This window comes from Crocuta crocuta, unplaced genomic scaffold (genome assembly GCF_008692635.1).
Source record: "Crocuta crocuta isolate KB4526 unplaced genomic scaffold, BGI_CrCroc_1.0 scaffold237, whole genome shotgun sequence".
NCBI lineage: Eukaryota > Metazoa > Chordata > Mammalia > Carnivora > Hyaenidae > Crocuta > Crocuta crocuta.
Window position 1 is genome coordinate 2,078,839 of NW_027531914.1, and position 15,775 is coordinate 2,094,613.

The following is a 15,775-nucleotide window of genomic DNA, read 5'->3' on the forward strand; positions in this document are numbered from 1 at the left end:
CCAATTATACAGGCCTATAGCTTTGGTAGTAACTGAAAAGATAATCAAAGACTTACTCTAAAAAACGATACTAGACTCAGAAGTCTTTATGGATGAGTTCTCTAAGTTTTCGACAAAATCCCTATGTTACATAAACTCTTTCAGATCATAAAAAATGGGAGAAGACTTGCCAACTGTTTACAAATAAAAAAATAAACCTTAATGTCAAAACCACACAGGGAGACCACCAAAGAAAGGAATTCTAATACCAGGAAATCTACTAAAGTTATTTTTCATTAAAATATTATAGGAAATAAACCACACAATTAACTCAGCAAATGAAAAACATTTGATAAATTCTCACCCACTACCGAGAAAGAATAAAACAAAAGAACTCCTGGCATGCTGAGAATTAAAACGTTTTGAGCCCGGCCACTAGTTCCTGGCGTCTTACCTTCGAGCTGGTAGATTAACGCCTGCTGCGAGTGTGGAAGTGCAGGTAAAAAGGCACAGAACTCCTGTGGAATAGGCCTCCTCCAAGAGCTTCCTTTCATCGTTCGTTAAACCGCTGTGGTGATAGGCAACCCCAAAGGGGATGGTACGCTTTAAAACAGGACACAAGTTGCCATTGCTGACATCCTTCAAGTTCTTAATCACCTCATGTTTTTCTTCCTCCCTGTGTTTCAGATATTCCCTAGGAAAAGCGATCTGTTAGAGATACGAACCCTTGATCTTATAGTGACAAAGTGCCTACTGTTTTAACTTCAGTAGATGCGTGTAAAAATTCTCTATTCAAAAACATATTGCTTTCATTAATAAGTACATAAGATGTTCTTAGAATTCTGATTCTGATTTCCTCAATTATTAGGCACTGTCAATCTTTTTGTGGATCACAGAGCCCTGTGAAAATATGATTAAAGCTAAGGAAAAAAAACCCATAAAATAATCATAACACTTTGCTTATAAGTTCATGGACTTGCTGAAGTTCATTCCCATATTGGCTATGAATCCATGGATGCTAGGTTTTGACCTCTGCTGTAGATGTTACAATTAGTTTTTTCATTAGAACATACATTTTTATTGGCTTTTTAAAGAAATTTTAAGTCATTTTCTTCTCTGAAGATGGAAACATTTATTATCAAATATGTATTTATGTAAAATACCAACAGTCTAAACACTAGAATTTTAGAAGCTTCAATAATATCCCACAATGTCTCTGCATCTAAGAGTACCTATTATTCTAAATTCCTTTTAGAAAAGAGAGGAAGGACTGAAAGACTAAGTACAACTAATTACTGACTGTAAAGCAACAACTTCTGAATACCAGTAGCAACCAAATATAATCTATGATGAACACAGTAGACTCACAGCCTGTGTTGTTCCAGTGTGCTTCATGGAAAGAATAGAGCTCTGGCTCTATTATTCTGATGTTAACTGCAGAAGGCCAGTAACTTCATAAGAAGCTGAGGAACAGGGTGCAAGGAGGTGGAAGAAGAACAATGAAGAATTGGGAAGAAAGTAGTCAAGAGTTACGGGCCCGAGATTTAGAAGTGATAGCTGAGAAGGGAGCAGCACACTCTTACTCTGCTAGTCAGCATGTAAGGTCCTGAGAGAGAAGTATGGGATGAACTCAAGAAACTCAGTCTTACACGGGGTGAAATATGGATAATTACCATATAATTTTAGAGAAGGGAGATCGTTTACAACTGACCAAGTGAGTTATGGTTACATGGAGACGGATTTCATGGCAGAGGCTGAGATCGGAGCTGGAAGGGGCAGTGAAGCCCCCTTTCCTGGCAAAGGGTAAAGCATGATCAGAGGCCTGGAAATGAGAAGTTCAAAGCATAAACAAAAAGGATGGAATTTGGATGAATTTCAGGGTGAATGAAGAGTAGAAAAAATAAGGATGGAGAAGTTAAGTTAGATTTCAGCATGAATTCTAAACTAAGAAGCACCGTGGAAGCATTTTTAGGGAGATTTCTAGGGAAAGTGATAGGACTAAAGCTTTGCCAGTACCAGCAAATAGCGTTTAAAAGTCATTATTGACTTACAAGTCAAAGGAAGTGACAGCCATAAATCAGAGCATAATTTTCCTTGAGACTGAGACAATCACTTGGGAAAAATCTGTTCCAGTCTTTGCCTGATTCTACTGCTTAGGGGATTTTACTGTACTAGCTTCCCATGATATTTATGATAAAGAGGCACATAATTAAGATACAAGTAGATATCACAGGACTCTCAAGAAATCATCTTTATTTTTTATAATTTTTATAATTTTTATTTTTTTGTGGGGGAGAGTGCAAGTGGGGTAGGGGCAGAGAGAGGGGGACAGAGGATCTGAAGCAGGCTTTCCGCTGATAGGCTGACAGCAGTGAGCATGATGTGGGGCTCGAGCTTATGAACTGTGAGATCATGACCTGAGCTGAAGTCAGGTGCTTAACCGACTGAGTGACCCAGGTGTCCCCAAATCCTGTTTTTTTTTTTTTTAAATTAGTTTTTCAATGTTTGTTTATTTTTGAGAGAGAGAAGTTGCAAGCTGGGGAGGAGCAGAGAGAGAGAGGCAGAGGTCAGTGCAGAGTCTCATGTGGGACTCGAACTCATGAACTATGAGATCATGACCTGAACTGAAGTCAGATGCTTAATGGACTGAGCTTCCCAGACCCTCCTCAAGAAATCATGTTTTAAAGATATTCATTTAGAACCCATTTAGCTCTAGATTTACTTTATCTACATGTAAATTATCTACATGTAAATTATAGATTAATCAAGAGCCACAAAAAAGGAGTGCTAAACTATACTAAGAACATTCAGCTAATGAGAGCGGCAAGTAATATGCAAAATATATTTTAGAGGACAATTTCCTTCAGAGGACAATTTCCTTCAGAAGAAGTTAAGTCCTATCTCTTTTAGAAAGTATCAAGTATCTACGATAATTCATTAACTAAGAGTTATAGAAAAGCAAAATTTTAAGTGCTTTGCTGTTAAACAACATTTATGACCCAAATAAACTGCTTTCACCAAATGCAAAATAAGTCAAGGGTATAATTAATAAATCTCATGTCTTGCAGTCAAATGTTAATCCTCAAATATCTGCATCACTTAGCCAGTGCTATATTCCCTTATTCTATGAAAACTAATGATTTACTGAGACTACCTTAGTGATAATTTCATTTCCTTAGGCTTTTATAATCAATGTCATCATTGTAAAGGCAGACTGTTACCAAAATGCGAAACTCCTTGACTTTATCCTAAACATCTATATCACTGTGCTGGTCAGTAAATTTAACTATATTAGACCAATCCATGACAGTAGGACTGGATGGGGACGTGACGGCTGAATTAGAATCCAGGGTAATAACTGTCTATGAATGGTGATACAGCCCTGGCTAAGGAGCCAAAAAGAAGTCTGAAAAATGCAATAAAACTACACATGGGACAAAGGTACAGAAAAAAACTGAACTGTTCATACTTAAGGTCACTTTATACTCATTGCTATGAGTATAAAAGAGCCAATATTAAAATACTATAAAGTTAAAACTAATAAATTTCTTAATTACTTAAGAAATTCAATTCAAATTCAAATTTATTTACTTACATGTAAAGTTTACTAAGGAAACAAAGACAACAGTATTTAATAACAGAGAAGTTTAAGCTAAAGATATGATTCATATCCACAGTGATTAGTGACTGGTCCTTTGACTACCATAGCCAGTGGGTGCTGTGGTTGAACCGTATGGTTGGTTGTAGGCTGAACCTGCCTGGAAGGTTTACAAAATCCTGATGCCTGGGCCCCACTCCCAGAGATTCTGATTTTCTGGGATGTAACCTGGGCACTGGGATGTTTAAAAGCCCTTGAGAGGATGCATTTGCAGTCAAGGTTTAGAATCATTGATCTAAACTGTTCTATCAGTCAGCATTCTCTTACATGTAGCCTTAGAATTTTTCTTTGTCTATTTCACATATATGAATTTCACAGTTAAACTTTCTTCAAGGTTAGGGCCTTAAAATTGACTATAGCAACTTATTATAATGTTCTACAAGAAATAATCAGTGCTTGTTGAATAAACAGAACATATAGCATGTAAATCATGATAAAATAAAACAGGATTTTTTAAAGATTAACATACTTGCTTAAAAATTTGCATATCATTTCTGCTACGTTTTCACAGTTCTTCTTAGTGGGACAAAAAACTAAGCAGGAATAATTGGGAATAACTTCTGTCACCAATGCTACCAAGTGATCAGGGTCCATCTTTTTCAGAGCCTCGGAATACTGTTCAACAAGATGCAGGAACAAGACAGTTAGCAACCATGAAAACCTGTCACTTTGCCAGTGTGCTTTGGAAGGTACATAAGCCATCCTTAATTTTGAAGTTCTCATTGAATAAATCTGATCATTTAAAAGAAAAGAAGAAACCCAGATTAAATTTCAAAATGTTAAGTCCCACTTTCAGGTTATCAGGGCTTTGTTAGATGTATTCAGTTTTAAGTTACAGAAATGAAAAGAGTAAATGTTATTAATAACCCCCCCTGCAAGTTCAGCTCCAGTACAGCAAAAGTAAAAAGTCCACAGAGAGAAACACAGATTGAGCCTAATAATGATCAAAGGACTACATAGATGAGATAATGCTTTTCACTAATAGTTTTCAAAAGCATAGATTCAATCATACTACAGGATATATTTTCAGAAATTAAATATGTATTCATCAAGCAGACACAAGGAATTCAACAAAAAGAAAAATATAAAATTATTTAAAAGCACTGGGGGTTATATGGAAACCAACTTGACAATAAACTATATATAAAAGAAAAAAAAGTAAAAATCATCAAAAAAAAATCTCACTTCTTTCAACTTTATTGAAAACTAAGATACATATTTAGAATAATATACCTTTATGGAACTCTAAACTATTGTAAAATCCCTTTGTCTTCTTTTTAACATCTCCTATAAGTCAAAAACATTAACATAGTAGACATTAACATTTTATATCCAATGTCTGAACTACATAGCCCACAAAAGTTTCTTCTTGTTTTGTGCTTGTTACTGAATGAATAAACATTTAAGGGAGAGGTCTCCAGATTTTCTTGGTTCATGGAGCCCTAGGGCCAAAAGAAATACCTAACAGTTTTGTTTATTAGGTATTTAGGTGCAAACAACTTAAGTATGTACTTCTTCACAATTTTGTAGCCATTTGAATAAATAGTACACATCACCTGAATGAAAAAAATACTGTTATTTCATTCTTAACCATAATAGCCAGCTAACAGGATGTACCCACAACTGAGCACTGCATGGGAAACAAAGTTTGGGAACCTCATATTCAAGGGATATTAATGTTACCTTATAATTCAGTAGACGTGAAAAAGTCATGCCATTCTCAGCTTTGCTGTCAACCTCATATATCGCATCGTTTATTTTCAAATATTCTTTTAATTCAACCTTGCATTAAAAAGACATTTGCAATTAATACCATATATAAATTCCTCTTTCCAAGTTTAAAATTTTGTGAAATATGTTGTAAAAAAGGACAGCAATAGAAAAATTGTAGCTTTTCTAAGGTATGCAAAACATGATTCAACTTAAAAGTTTTCTCTTTACCATTTCTTTAAGTCTCTTTTTCCCTTTCAATCAAAATAGGGATTAATACTCTTGAAGAAATACTTCTAAATTGACTAACCACTAAAAGGAAACCAGACAGTTCTGTTATTTGTCACAAGAAGTAAAAATAAGTCAATGTTCACATTCTGTCTTTTATTAAGGAGTTATCGGTGTTATTCCTCAAGATCTATAATTTTCTGTCTCATCAGTCATCGGTTTTAATTCTATACATCACCACATTGTTTTTAATTTAAGTATTTGTAGACAAAAGATGTTTATGAATACAGTTCACGGCATTTTTAAAAGAATAGTGTCTAATTTGACTATTAAGGTCAGCAAGTGTCTCAAAAATTCTCCTTTTTGATGCAAATATAAAAGCACCAAATTTTAAAATAAAATCTGGTGATTCTCAATAATTATTTTCTGAAAAGCTATTTAGACAACTGAATATGCACATGAGTACTGCAGATAGAGCATATGTTCACTATACGCTAGTTTCAGATAATTATGAATTATATTTATTTACTTTCCTTAAGTCTTTTGGGAATACTGTTATTAGAGAGTTTAAACTTAAATCCACATGAAGTCTTAGCTTATTAAAAAAGCATTGTAACTACCAATGCATAAATATATGAAAACATTTTAACTTTTAAGATAATGTTTTCATATGCCAATAACTCAAAACATGAATGACTAAATTTTGACCAAATGAAAAAATCTTTAATAAGTAGAAAAATAGAATGTATCTGGAAAATTTCATTCAATAAATATTCATTGAAGGTCCAGGAGCCAAGCATTGTTCCAGGTGCTACAGATACCCAAGTGACCCAGACTAAGATCTGACCCCACAGAGTTTATGTTCTCTGTACACAAACTCTTATTAGCATTTAGCTCTGGTGAGTGGAATTATACCCCTTCACTCCTCCATGGTATTTTTTACATGGTATGTTAGCTACTTTTCTTTTTTTAACTATTTATTTGTTTATTTCTGAGAGAGAGAGCCTTAGAGAGAGAGCACGTGTGCATGAGTGAGGGAGGGGCAGAGAGAGCGGGAGAGAGAGAGAATCCCATGAGGTGGAAAGAGAGGAGAGACAGAGAAAGAGAGGGTGAGAGAGAGTGTGGAGCTGGATCCAGCTCACCCAAAGTGGGACTTGAACTCAAGAACTGTGAGATCATGACGTGAGCCAAAGTCAGATGCGTAACTGATTGAGCTACCCAGGCACCCCAGCGACTTTTCTTTCTGAGTAAGATGATGTATAACAAATCCATGCAGTGCAAACCTTAGGTACATACTGGTCTAAACTGACTGGTGTAATATTCTGCTTGAAGGAACTCTTGAAGGTCTTCAACATTGTTCAGTGTTGCACTCATGCCAATAATTTGAGTTGTTTCTAAAAAAAAAATCCAAAGGATGGAGGAAAATGTATTATTTTTAGTGTATTATAATAGTAATTTTAGCAACCTTTTTAAAATTTTATTTTATTTTTAAAGTTTATTTTTGTTTACTTTGAGGGAGAGGGGGAGAGAGAGAGAGTGTGCAAGAGGGGGAGGGGCAGAGAGAGAGGGAGACAGAATCCGAAGCAGGCTCCACATTATCACAGCAGAGCCCAACGTGGGGCTTGAACTCATTAACTATGAGATCATGACCTGAGCCAAAGTCAAGAGTCAGATGCTTAACTAAGTGAGCCACCTAGGTGCCCTTAGCAGTCTCTATGAGTTCTGTATTCTAACTGAGTGATCTGGGAAAGGAGGGTGGGGAGGAGGTAAGAAAAATACAAAGATATTATGAGAGTATTATTGTGGCAATCAAAGACTGAAAACTTTAGGGATCCTGAAAGTTACTATTTGGAATTTTACAGAATCTCACACTTGCCAAGTCAGATCTTTATCAAGACTTCTAAGCAACAATAATGAGTATAAATATGCTTGTTGCTGACTATCTGGACCGTTGTGAGAAAGAGTTATGACATGTTCCCCAGGTAGGGCTATAGGCAGATGAACAGGGTAGGATGCAGGGCTGAGGAGGTCCTGAACTCTTGTTATATAAAACCCTTTATGGGATTTTGCTATCAGGTTGACAACTTTTTGCCACAGGAAAGCAACTCAGGCAGGTTTTGTTACTATCATCCATTTTGAAAAAATTTTTATTATTGAAATAGAGCTGACATACAGTGTTATATTAGTTGTAGGTGTATAAGAGTGATCAACAATTCAAAACATGACACACTGTTCACCACGGTTAGTGTAGCTATCATTTGTTATCATACAACATTATTATATTATTATTGACTCTATTCCCTATGCTGTACTTTTCAACCTCATGACTTATCTATCTTCTAACTGTAAGTCTGTACCTCTTAATCCCCTTCACTTATTTTACCCATCCCAATGTCATCTATTTTGGTGCATAAGGAAACAGAGGCACAGTTAATATAACTTGCTCAAGGTCACATATGTCGTTAAAAGTGAGTCAGGGGGCGCCTGGGTGGCTTAGTCGGTTAAGCGTCCGACTTTCGCTTAGGTCATGATCTCGCGGTTCGTGGGTTCGAGCCCCACGTCGGGCTCTGTGCTGACTGCCAGCTCAGAGCCTGGAGCCTGTTTCAGAGTCTATGTCTCCCTCTCTCTCTGACCCTCCCCTGCTCATGCTGTCTCTCTCTCTCTCTCTCCTAGAAATAAATAAAAATATTTAAAAAAAAAAAAAAAGTGAGTCAGGATTTTACTGCAGCTCGAGTCTGTCCTCAGCCACAATGCTATGCTATCTCCCAGTGGTAACACATGGTCCCCTCTACAGAGAGACAGTAGGGAAACCAAGAGAGAATGTTTCAGCACCTAATGGAAAAAAGAATGATAAACAACCCAACGCTGAAGAAAAATAAGGCAAGGACAGCCAGTGTACACTAGGTTTGACAAGTAGGTGACGATTCGCCTCTCTTCCTCTGCTTTTTATTTTTTCCATGGAATTTGTCACCATCTGATACACCATATGTTTTCTTGTTTGTCTGTTTACTGTCTGCTCACTTTCACTAAATTATAGGTTTAATCAAGGCCGGGACTTTGTGTCATTCACTGCTGTATCCTCAGCACTTAAAATAGCATGGCTGGCACAAAGTAGGAACTCAGTAATTTTTTTTAATGTTTTATTTATTTCTCAGAGAGAGAGAGACAGCATGAGCAGGGGAGGGTCAGAGAGAGAGAGGGAGACACAGAATCTGAAGCAGGCTCCAGGCTCTGAGCTAGCTGTCAGCACAGAGCCCGATGGGGGGCTCGAACCCATGAACCATGAGATCATGACCTGAGCCAAAGTCGGACGCTTACCTGACTAAGCCACCCAGGTGCCCCGGAACTCAGTAATTCTTTTAACGAATGATTATAAAGTGCTGCAACCTGCCTAAATAATATTGCTATCAAAAATTTTTAAATAATTCTTAATATCTGCCCTTTATAATTAATCACTTTTCCATATATTAGCTATTGCAAAATATAACTTAATTAGTCTTGCAACAACACATCTATGAGTAGAAAGACTTTTAGAGTAAATATTTCATGCACAGTGAAAGACTATTTGATGTTGCAAATAGCTCCTTAAAGCAGCTACTGGTGTGACGATGAGGATATTGATGGTGGTGGCAACAACAAACGCTTAGCTAGTGCTGTGTGCTAGGCAATTGTTGAAGGCTTCACCTTGTTAACTCTTATAGTCTTCACAACCATCCCATCTGGGTGGAACCATTATTATCCCCATTTTATAGATGAGGAAATGTTTAGTCACACAACTAAGCACACACAGCTAGTAAGTGGAGGATAATCACATAAATGCCCTCTAACGTTAATTTCCTTCATATTCAAGCTCTACTCATGATTCCTCCAACAAAAGTTTGTAAGTTCACTTTAGAAGTAAAAAAAACTAAGGGGTGCCTGGGTGGCTTCGTTGGTTGAGCATCTGACTCTTGATTTCAACTCAGGTCATGATCTCACAGTTCATGGGTTCAGGCCTGCATTGGGCTCTGTGCTGACAGAGTGGAGCCTGCTTGGGATTCTCTCTCTCTGCCTCTATGCCCCTCCCCTGCTCATTCTCTCTCTCTCTCTCTCTCTTTCTCTCAAACTAAGTAGATTAAAAAAAAAAAGAAAGAAGTAAAACTAACGCAGAATGCTAGGCTTAAAAAAAGGTAACTAAGTAGATTAAAAAAAAAAGGAAGTAAAAAGCTAATGCAGAATGTTTAAGTATCTTATTCTATGTTACATAATCTAATGATAGAATTAAGTCTTATACAAGCTTCCTGAGTATAAATCAATTATATTTGGAAAAATACTCACTGCTAGTGTAGAGGACTTTTGCTAGGGTCATTTCCAGTATAGCCCCACGGCTTCCTTCACCAATCATGTGCAACTTTGAGATTAAAAAAAAAAAGGGAAAAAAGTAAATGTGCATATGCCTATACAGAACACGCATGTATTTATATGCAATCAAGTAATCTTTGTTTTAGAACTCTTAAGCATTTTGGATATGGCAATTAGAATACATATGCATTGTACTACTGAGATTTTATGTTAATGAGGTTTGGGGGCAACATCCTGACACATCTGGAATTCATAACTGTCATTATAAAACTGAATATACACATACACATACATTCACTCTTCAAAAAACACTTAACACAAAACCAAATTCACGATTACTAAACATGAAATGTATTCACTTGTATTGTCTATTAATTATTAATAAACTATAATTATAAAATAATTATTAATAAAATGTTGGTAAACCAGAAACGTAGCTACCAACCTCATCTACAACAACCAGACCCAGACTGCCGATCCTTCCAGTTTCAATCAAGGAGTTCACCAGACTATGCCCTTTTTCAATTGTGGCAATATAGAGAGACTTTTTTTCCCTTCTTTTAATTGGGGGAAACTTGCCTTTGCTTCCAGCATATTCTTCAACAAAGAAACCCAGTTCTATACCGAAACTTGACAAACCTGAAATCTAGAATATCATTTAAAATAAGCAAAAAAATTAGATAATTAACTCAATTATTAAGAGCTCATGTCTATTTTTTAAAAATCTAAAACAGTATGTAATACCAATGAATGAGAACAAGGTCACAGATAAGGCACATATATCTAAGAAATGTTATAATTCCTGTGTGGCTCTTTGCAAAATGAACGCAGCTTTTAAACTACATAGTCAAAGTGAAGATAAATTTCAAATGTCTCCTCTTGATGTAAAGAAAATCCGCATAACTCACTTATTTTGATAAAATAATCGATTACTTTCTGCTTGAAAAGGCAGGCTAAATATCAACAGAACTTTTACAATGGAGTTTAATCCACCAGTTTAGGAAATAAAATTCTTCTTTCAAGAGGCAACGAGTAGTAGAAAAGACTTTTGGTAGGTCCAACATACTACTTTGCACATCCTAAAAAGTATTAATTCTCCATCATTAATAGAAATACCTCTTCTTAGTCAATGAAAAGTTGTTACAGGAACATCTGGATGGTTCAGTGGGTTAAGTGTCCGACTTCAGCTCAGGCCATGATCTCATGGTTTGTGAGTGAGTCCCGCTTTGGGCTCTGTGTTTGACAGCCTGGAGCCTGTTTCGGATTCTGTGTCTCCTTTCTCTCTCTGCCCTTCACCCGCCTGTTCTCCCCCTTCCCCCACCAACTCTCTCTCAAAACTAAATTTAAACTTAAAAAAAAATAGTTGTTACATTCATGGTAGCTTTTCTATCTTAATATGAAAATGTTAGCAAATACTGCTTGTTAAAAAAAAATTGCACCTTTTCTTGGACAATTGCCACATATGGTAAGATCATTAGAACATCTCTCCGCCGGCAAAGCAGTTCCTGTAGCATTAAAATCTCAGCAACGAGGGTTTTTCCGCCACTCGTTGGCAAGGAATATATTAAGTTTTTTCTTTCTTGCACAGAATTCAGTGTTAAGCAAGTATGTTGCCATTCTGCGGAATTAAAAAAAAAAAAGCATTACTTTCCCCTTCTATAATTGTCTTAAGAAACTTTTCTAAGAAGGAAAAACCAAATCCCACTGTGTGTATCAATCTTCTCATTATACTCATTATACACCCTTGTTAAATGTCAAACATCCCGAAGTGCTCTATGGACAAGCCACTGAGTCTAATTCTAATTCAGGCCTGGGCAGAGGAGTGGGCAACTAGGCCACCTATTCACCGGCTGCACCCTTAGGTCTGAGATTCTAACAGAGCAGGTAGAGGGCATCACCTGAGCCATCGGAGGAGCTAAAGGACAGTACAAAGATCTGTGTGAATTCTAATGCTTTGCTCTCATGTTCTGCAAGGAGATTGTGTAAGTTTCCCTTTCTCGTCTACCCAAACAACATCCTAGAGGGAAGTAGAGGAAGGAGGGGGAAAATGAGGTTTTATACATGGCTAGAAAGGCTATTCAACTGGCTATTATGGAAAGCTGAACTCTGGCCTGAATACCATTTTGAACTCTAAGAATACTGAAACCACAGGACTAGAATTCTTAACTGGTACCTCTAGGAATTCCACAACGTAGCAAGGTGGAATTCATGAGAAGGATCAAATCAGATCCAAAATACCTGTGCAAACTAGAGTAACTACTCTGTAGAATAATCTGACAATGCAGATCATTAAAGGTTTGTAAAATGTGCATCAGTACCTAATCACTAGTAAAACGGGCAAAAAATATGATAAGACATTTCACAGCAGGAAGAAATACAAATGGCTAACAAATACATGAAAAGATTCTCATTTGGGTTGGCACTGTTGGCATTCTATTGGGTTGGCAAAATAAATACGCAAATAAAATACAAGTAACTACTAAAAAAAAGTAGCACCACACATATAAAAGCCAGAGCTGACTGGGGACAGAGACATTCTTTTTTTTTTTGTTAATTTTTAAAAATGTTTTTAAATTTATTTTTGACAGAGACACACATAGCATGAACAGGGGAGGGTCAGAGAGAGATGGAAATACAGAATCTGAAGCAGGCTCCCAACATGGGGCTTAAACCCACAAACCACAAGATTGTGACCTAAGCTGAAGTTGGCTGCTTAACCGACTAAGCCACCCAGGCACCCCGACAAAGAGACATTCTTATGTGTGGTTGATAAGAGCATAAAATACTATCATCTTTTTAGGGGTGCCTGGCTGGCTCAATTAAGTGTCTGACCCTTGATTTTGGCTCAGGTCAAGATCTTCTGGTTTGCAGGATCAAGTCCCCCATCAGGCTCTGTGCTGATAATGTAGAGTCTGCTTGGGATACTTTCTCTCCCTTTCTCTGCCCCTCACCCCCCAATAAATATATATATTTTTCAAATTTATTTCTGAGAGAGAGAGAGAGAGACAGCGTGAGCAGGAGAGGGTCAGAGACGGAGGGAGACACAGAATCCGAAACAGGCTCCAGGCTCTGAGCTAGCTGTCAGCACAGAGCCTGATGTGGGGCTTGAACCCACAAACCGTGAGATCATGACCTGAGCCAAAGTCGGATGCCTAACCCACTGAGCCGCCCAGGCCCACCCCCCCCGCCCCATAAATAAATAAACTTAAAAAAAAAAAAACCCAGCCCTGCTCACTGTCTTTGATTTAGTAGTATTATTTCTAGGTCTCTACACCTGTAAAAATAAAATTAAGGGTATTTAAAGATTATGTGCAAGATGTTCATCACAGCAAGAGCCATCAAAGGGTAAAGGTTGAATAAATTATTGCAATCATATATCATTCTTTGCTGCTTGAAAGCAGGTGGTAGACTGATTTATACATGCTCAATATACATGCTCAAATGAAAGATAAATGTGTGTTAGATTATAACTAGCCAATTATGTACAGAATATTAGAAAATAATATAGACATAGAAAAGTTGGACTTGAATGTATTACATTTTCCAAAAAAGAAATAAATACAAAAGTATGGCTAATAAGATATATTATAAAGCCTTAAAAAGTTACATCTGAATAACAGCCAAATGACTACTTTCTTGCATTTTGGTGATTCCCAAATATTTGCAAAGGACTTTTCACTTTAAGAATATTTCAAAAGGGACACCTTGGTGGCTCAGTTGGTTAAGCATCTGACTCTTAATTTCAGCTCAGGTCATGATCTCAGTTTGTGAGTCTGAGCCCCATGTGGGGCTGTCAGGCTCTGTGCTGACAGAGCAGAGCCTGCTTGGGATTCTGTCTCCCTCTTCTCTATCCTTCCCTTCTCCTCCTCAAAACTAAATAAACATTTAAGAATAAAAATATTTCAAAAATACTTATGTTTAATATTTAATACTTACATATTAAATATAGGCCGGTATTACCCATTATATATGAAACTGCAGATATCTGTGCAAAAATACAATTTGACCATATCCACATTTTATCCCACTCAGATTGTTAAAGTGTAAAATGACCAAAATAACAAATCCTTAGTAATATCACTTATCTTCATACATTAAAAAATGATTAACTGAGTTCTCAACACTTATATAAAACACATTAAACATACAATTCTATGATAAAAAAGCAAAAATAACAGTGTAAGGTTGAGGGTCTCCAGCTCAGCGGTTCTCAAACTTTCGGCACACCAGGATCCCTTGGAGGGCTTGTCAAAGCCAATTGCTGGTCACACCCCCAGAGGTTGATTCAGTAGGTCTAGGTGGAGCTTGAGAAATACTTACTTCAACAAGTTTCCAAGTGATGCTGATGCTGTTGCTGTTGTCCAGGAATTACACTTTGAAAACACTACTTTAGCACAATGAAAAATGACACACCTATTTATGTTTTAAATTGGTCATCAAACCAGATTAGTAAGTAAAAAGGTTTAAAAACTTGTCATTTGCTGAAGTTCTTCCTTAGAAGCTACCAATATAATTATTGACGGTCACTACCCAAGTCTAATTTCATATGTCCTTGATGCAGAACGTAACCTGCAAAACAACTATTATTGTTACTTACTTTTTAATAGACCAGGAACTAAGGCCCAGAGTGCAAAACTTGGGTTTAAGTGACAAGGTCAGAATTCACAACTGGGCTAGGCCCTAGCAGTTGAGAACCAACCAGAGCCTACCAGGCACAGTGCCAGTTATGTAAGAAAAAGAGGAGTTAGAGAGAGCCCTGTGTTCAGGGAGCTAGGAGAAAAGCAGATGGAAGAGAGTGAATGCCTGCTTCAAGGGCAATACACACCTTTAGCTCTTTAACTGCAAACCCCACAATTTAGAATTTATTAGACTCTCTAGTCTTATATTAGACTCTGTGTCCTGCAGTTCTACTTCTTCACCTGATTGTCTCCTCCCTGAGAGAATCATGTTTTCGTATGGTTCATAAGTACTAACACAGGAGTTTCAGAAATGCTTATGAAGTGATTGGTTGACAGGCTCATCTCTGAGGATGGTAGAAACTGTCTCTTTGTCTAAAATGACACATATCTGAACTATATGCAAGGACTCCAGATCTTTGAAGAACATTATGACATATATTGTTATTAATACTCTTTGTGCTTAACTTTTATTTTTTTTATTAAAAAAAAGTTTTTTTAATGTTTTATTTCTGAGAAAGAGACAGGCAGCGTGAGCAGGGGAGGGTCAGAGAGAGAGGGAGACACAGAATCTGAAGCAGGCTCCAGGCTCTGAGCTAGCTGTCAGCACAGAGCCCGACGCGGGGCTCGAACCCACAAACCGTGAGACCACGACCCGAGCCGAAGTCGGACACTCAACCGACCGAGCCACCCACGTGCCCCTCTTTGTGCTTAACTCCATACTTCAGCTGTCTTTAGAGATATTTAGTTTTAATCGATGGTATTACTAATATTGATTGACACTGTCATTTAGACATGAGTAGTAAAAGGAATTTCAAGTTTGGGTAGAGAAGAGCCAGCCAAGGAAACACCAGCTAAGAAAACTGAGAAAAAACCAGGAGTGGAACGTCAAGAAGTCAGTGTTTCAAGGGCCTGGTTATTTGTTTCAGGTAAGAACTAAAAGCATCACTGGATTTAGACACCCTAGTCATACCTCAAGTGAGAGCACAGAACCCAGAGTTGGAGTGGGCTGAGATCTGTGAGGTGAGGAAAGGGAGATAGCAAAGATAATAGATTTGAGAAGTGTGACCATGAAGGGAAGGGAAGAGGTTTAGTTAGCAGCAGGATGGGGATAGAAGGCTCGAGAGAGAATTGATATTTTGATTCGTCTTAAGATGAGATACATGACCATGGAAGCATCTGT

General features: G+C 37.2%; 1 protein-coding gene across 3 annotated transcripts in view; it reads right to left on the minus strand.

The window, feature by feature from the left end:
• The window catches only part of HELQ (helicase, POLQ like), a 41,229-nt gene extending 25,457 nt beyond the window's left edge, over window positions 1-15,772 (minus strand). The window contains exons 1-8 of one of the 3 annotated variants that reach the window (XM_077774772.1): window positions 14,237-15,772; window positions 11,356-11,534; window positions 10,362-10,562; window positions 9,893-9,965; window positions 6,872-6,969; window positions 5,321-5,419; window positions 4,107-4,252; window positions 434-673 (exon numbers count right to left, since the gene is read on the minus strand). In XM_077774772.1, coding sequence (XP_077630898.1) covers window positions 434-673; window positions 4,107-4,252; window positions 5,321-5,419; window positions 6,872-6,969; window positions 9,893-9,965; window positions 10,362-10,562; window positions 11,356-11,430 — 932 coding nt within the window. In that variant the 5' untranslated portion in view covers window positions 11,431-11,534; window positions 14,237-15,772. Of the gene's footprint in view, window positions 1-433; window positions 688-4,106; window positions 4,253-5,320; window positions 5,420-6,858; window positions 6,970-9,892; window positions 9,966-10,361; window positions 10,563-11,355; window positions 11,535-14,236 lie in introns of those variants that run through there. The other 2 variants (XM_077774774.1, XM_077774773.1) reach the window with 2 other exon arrangements.
• Window positions 15,773-15,775: the final 3 nt, after the last annotated feature.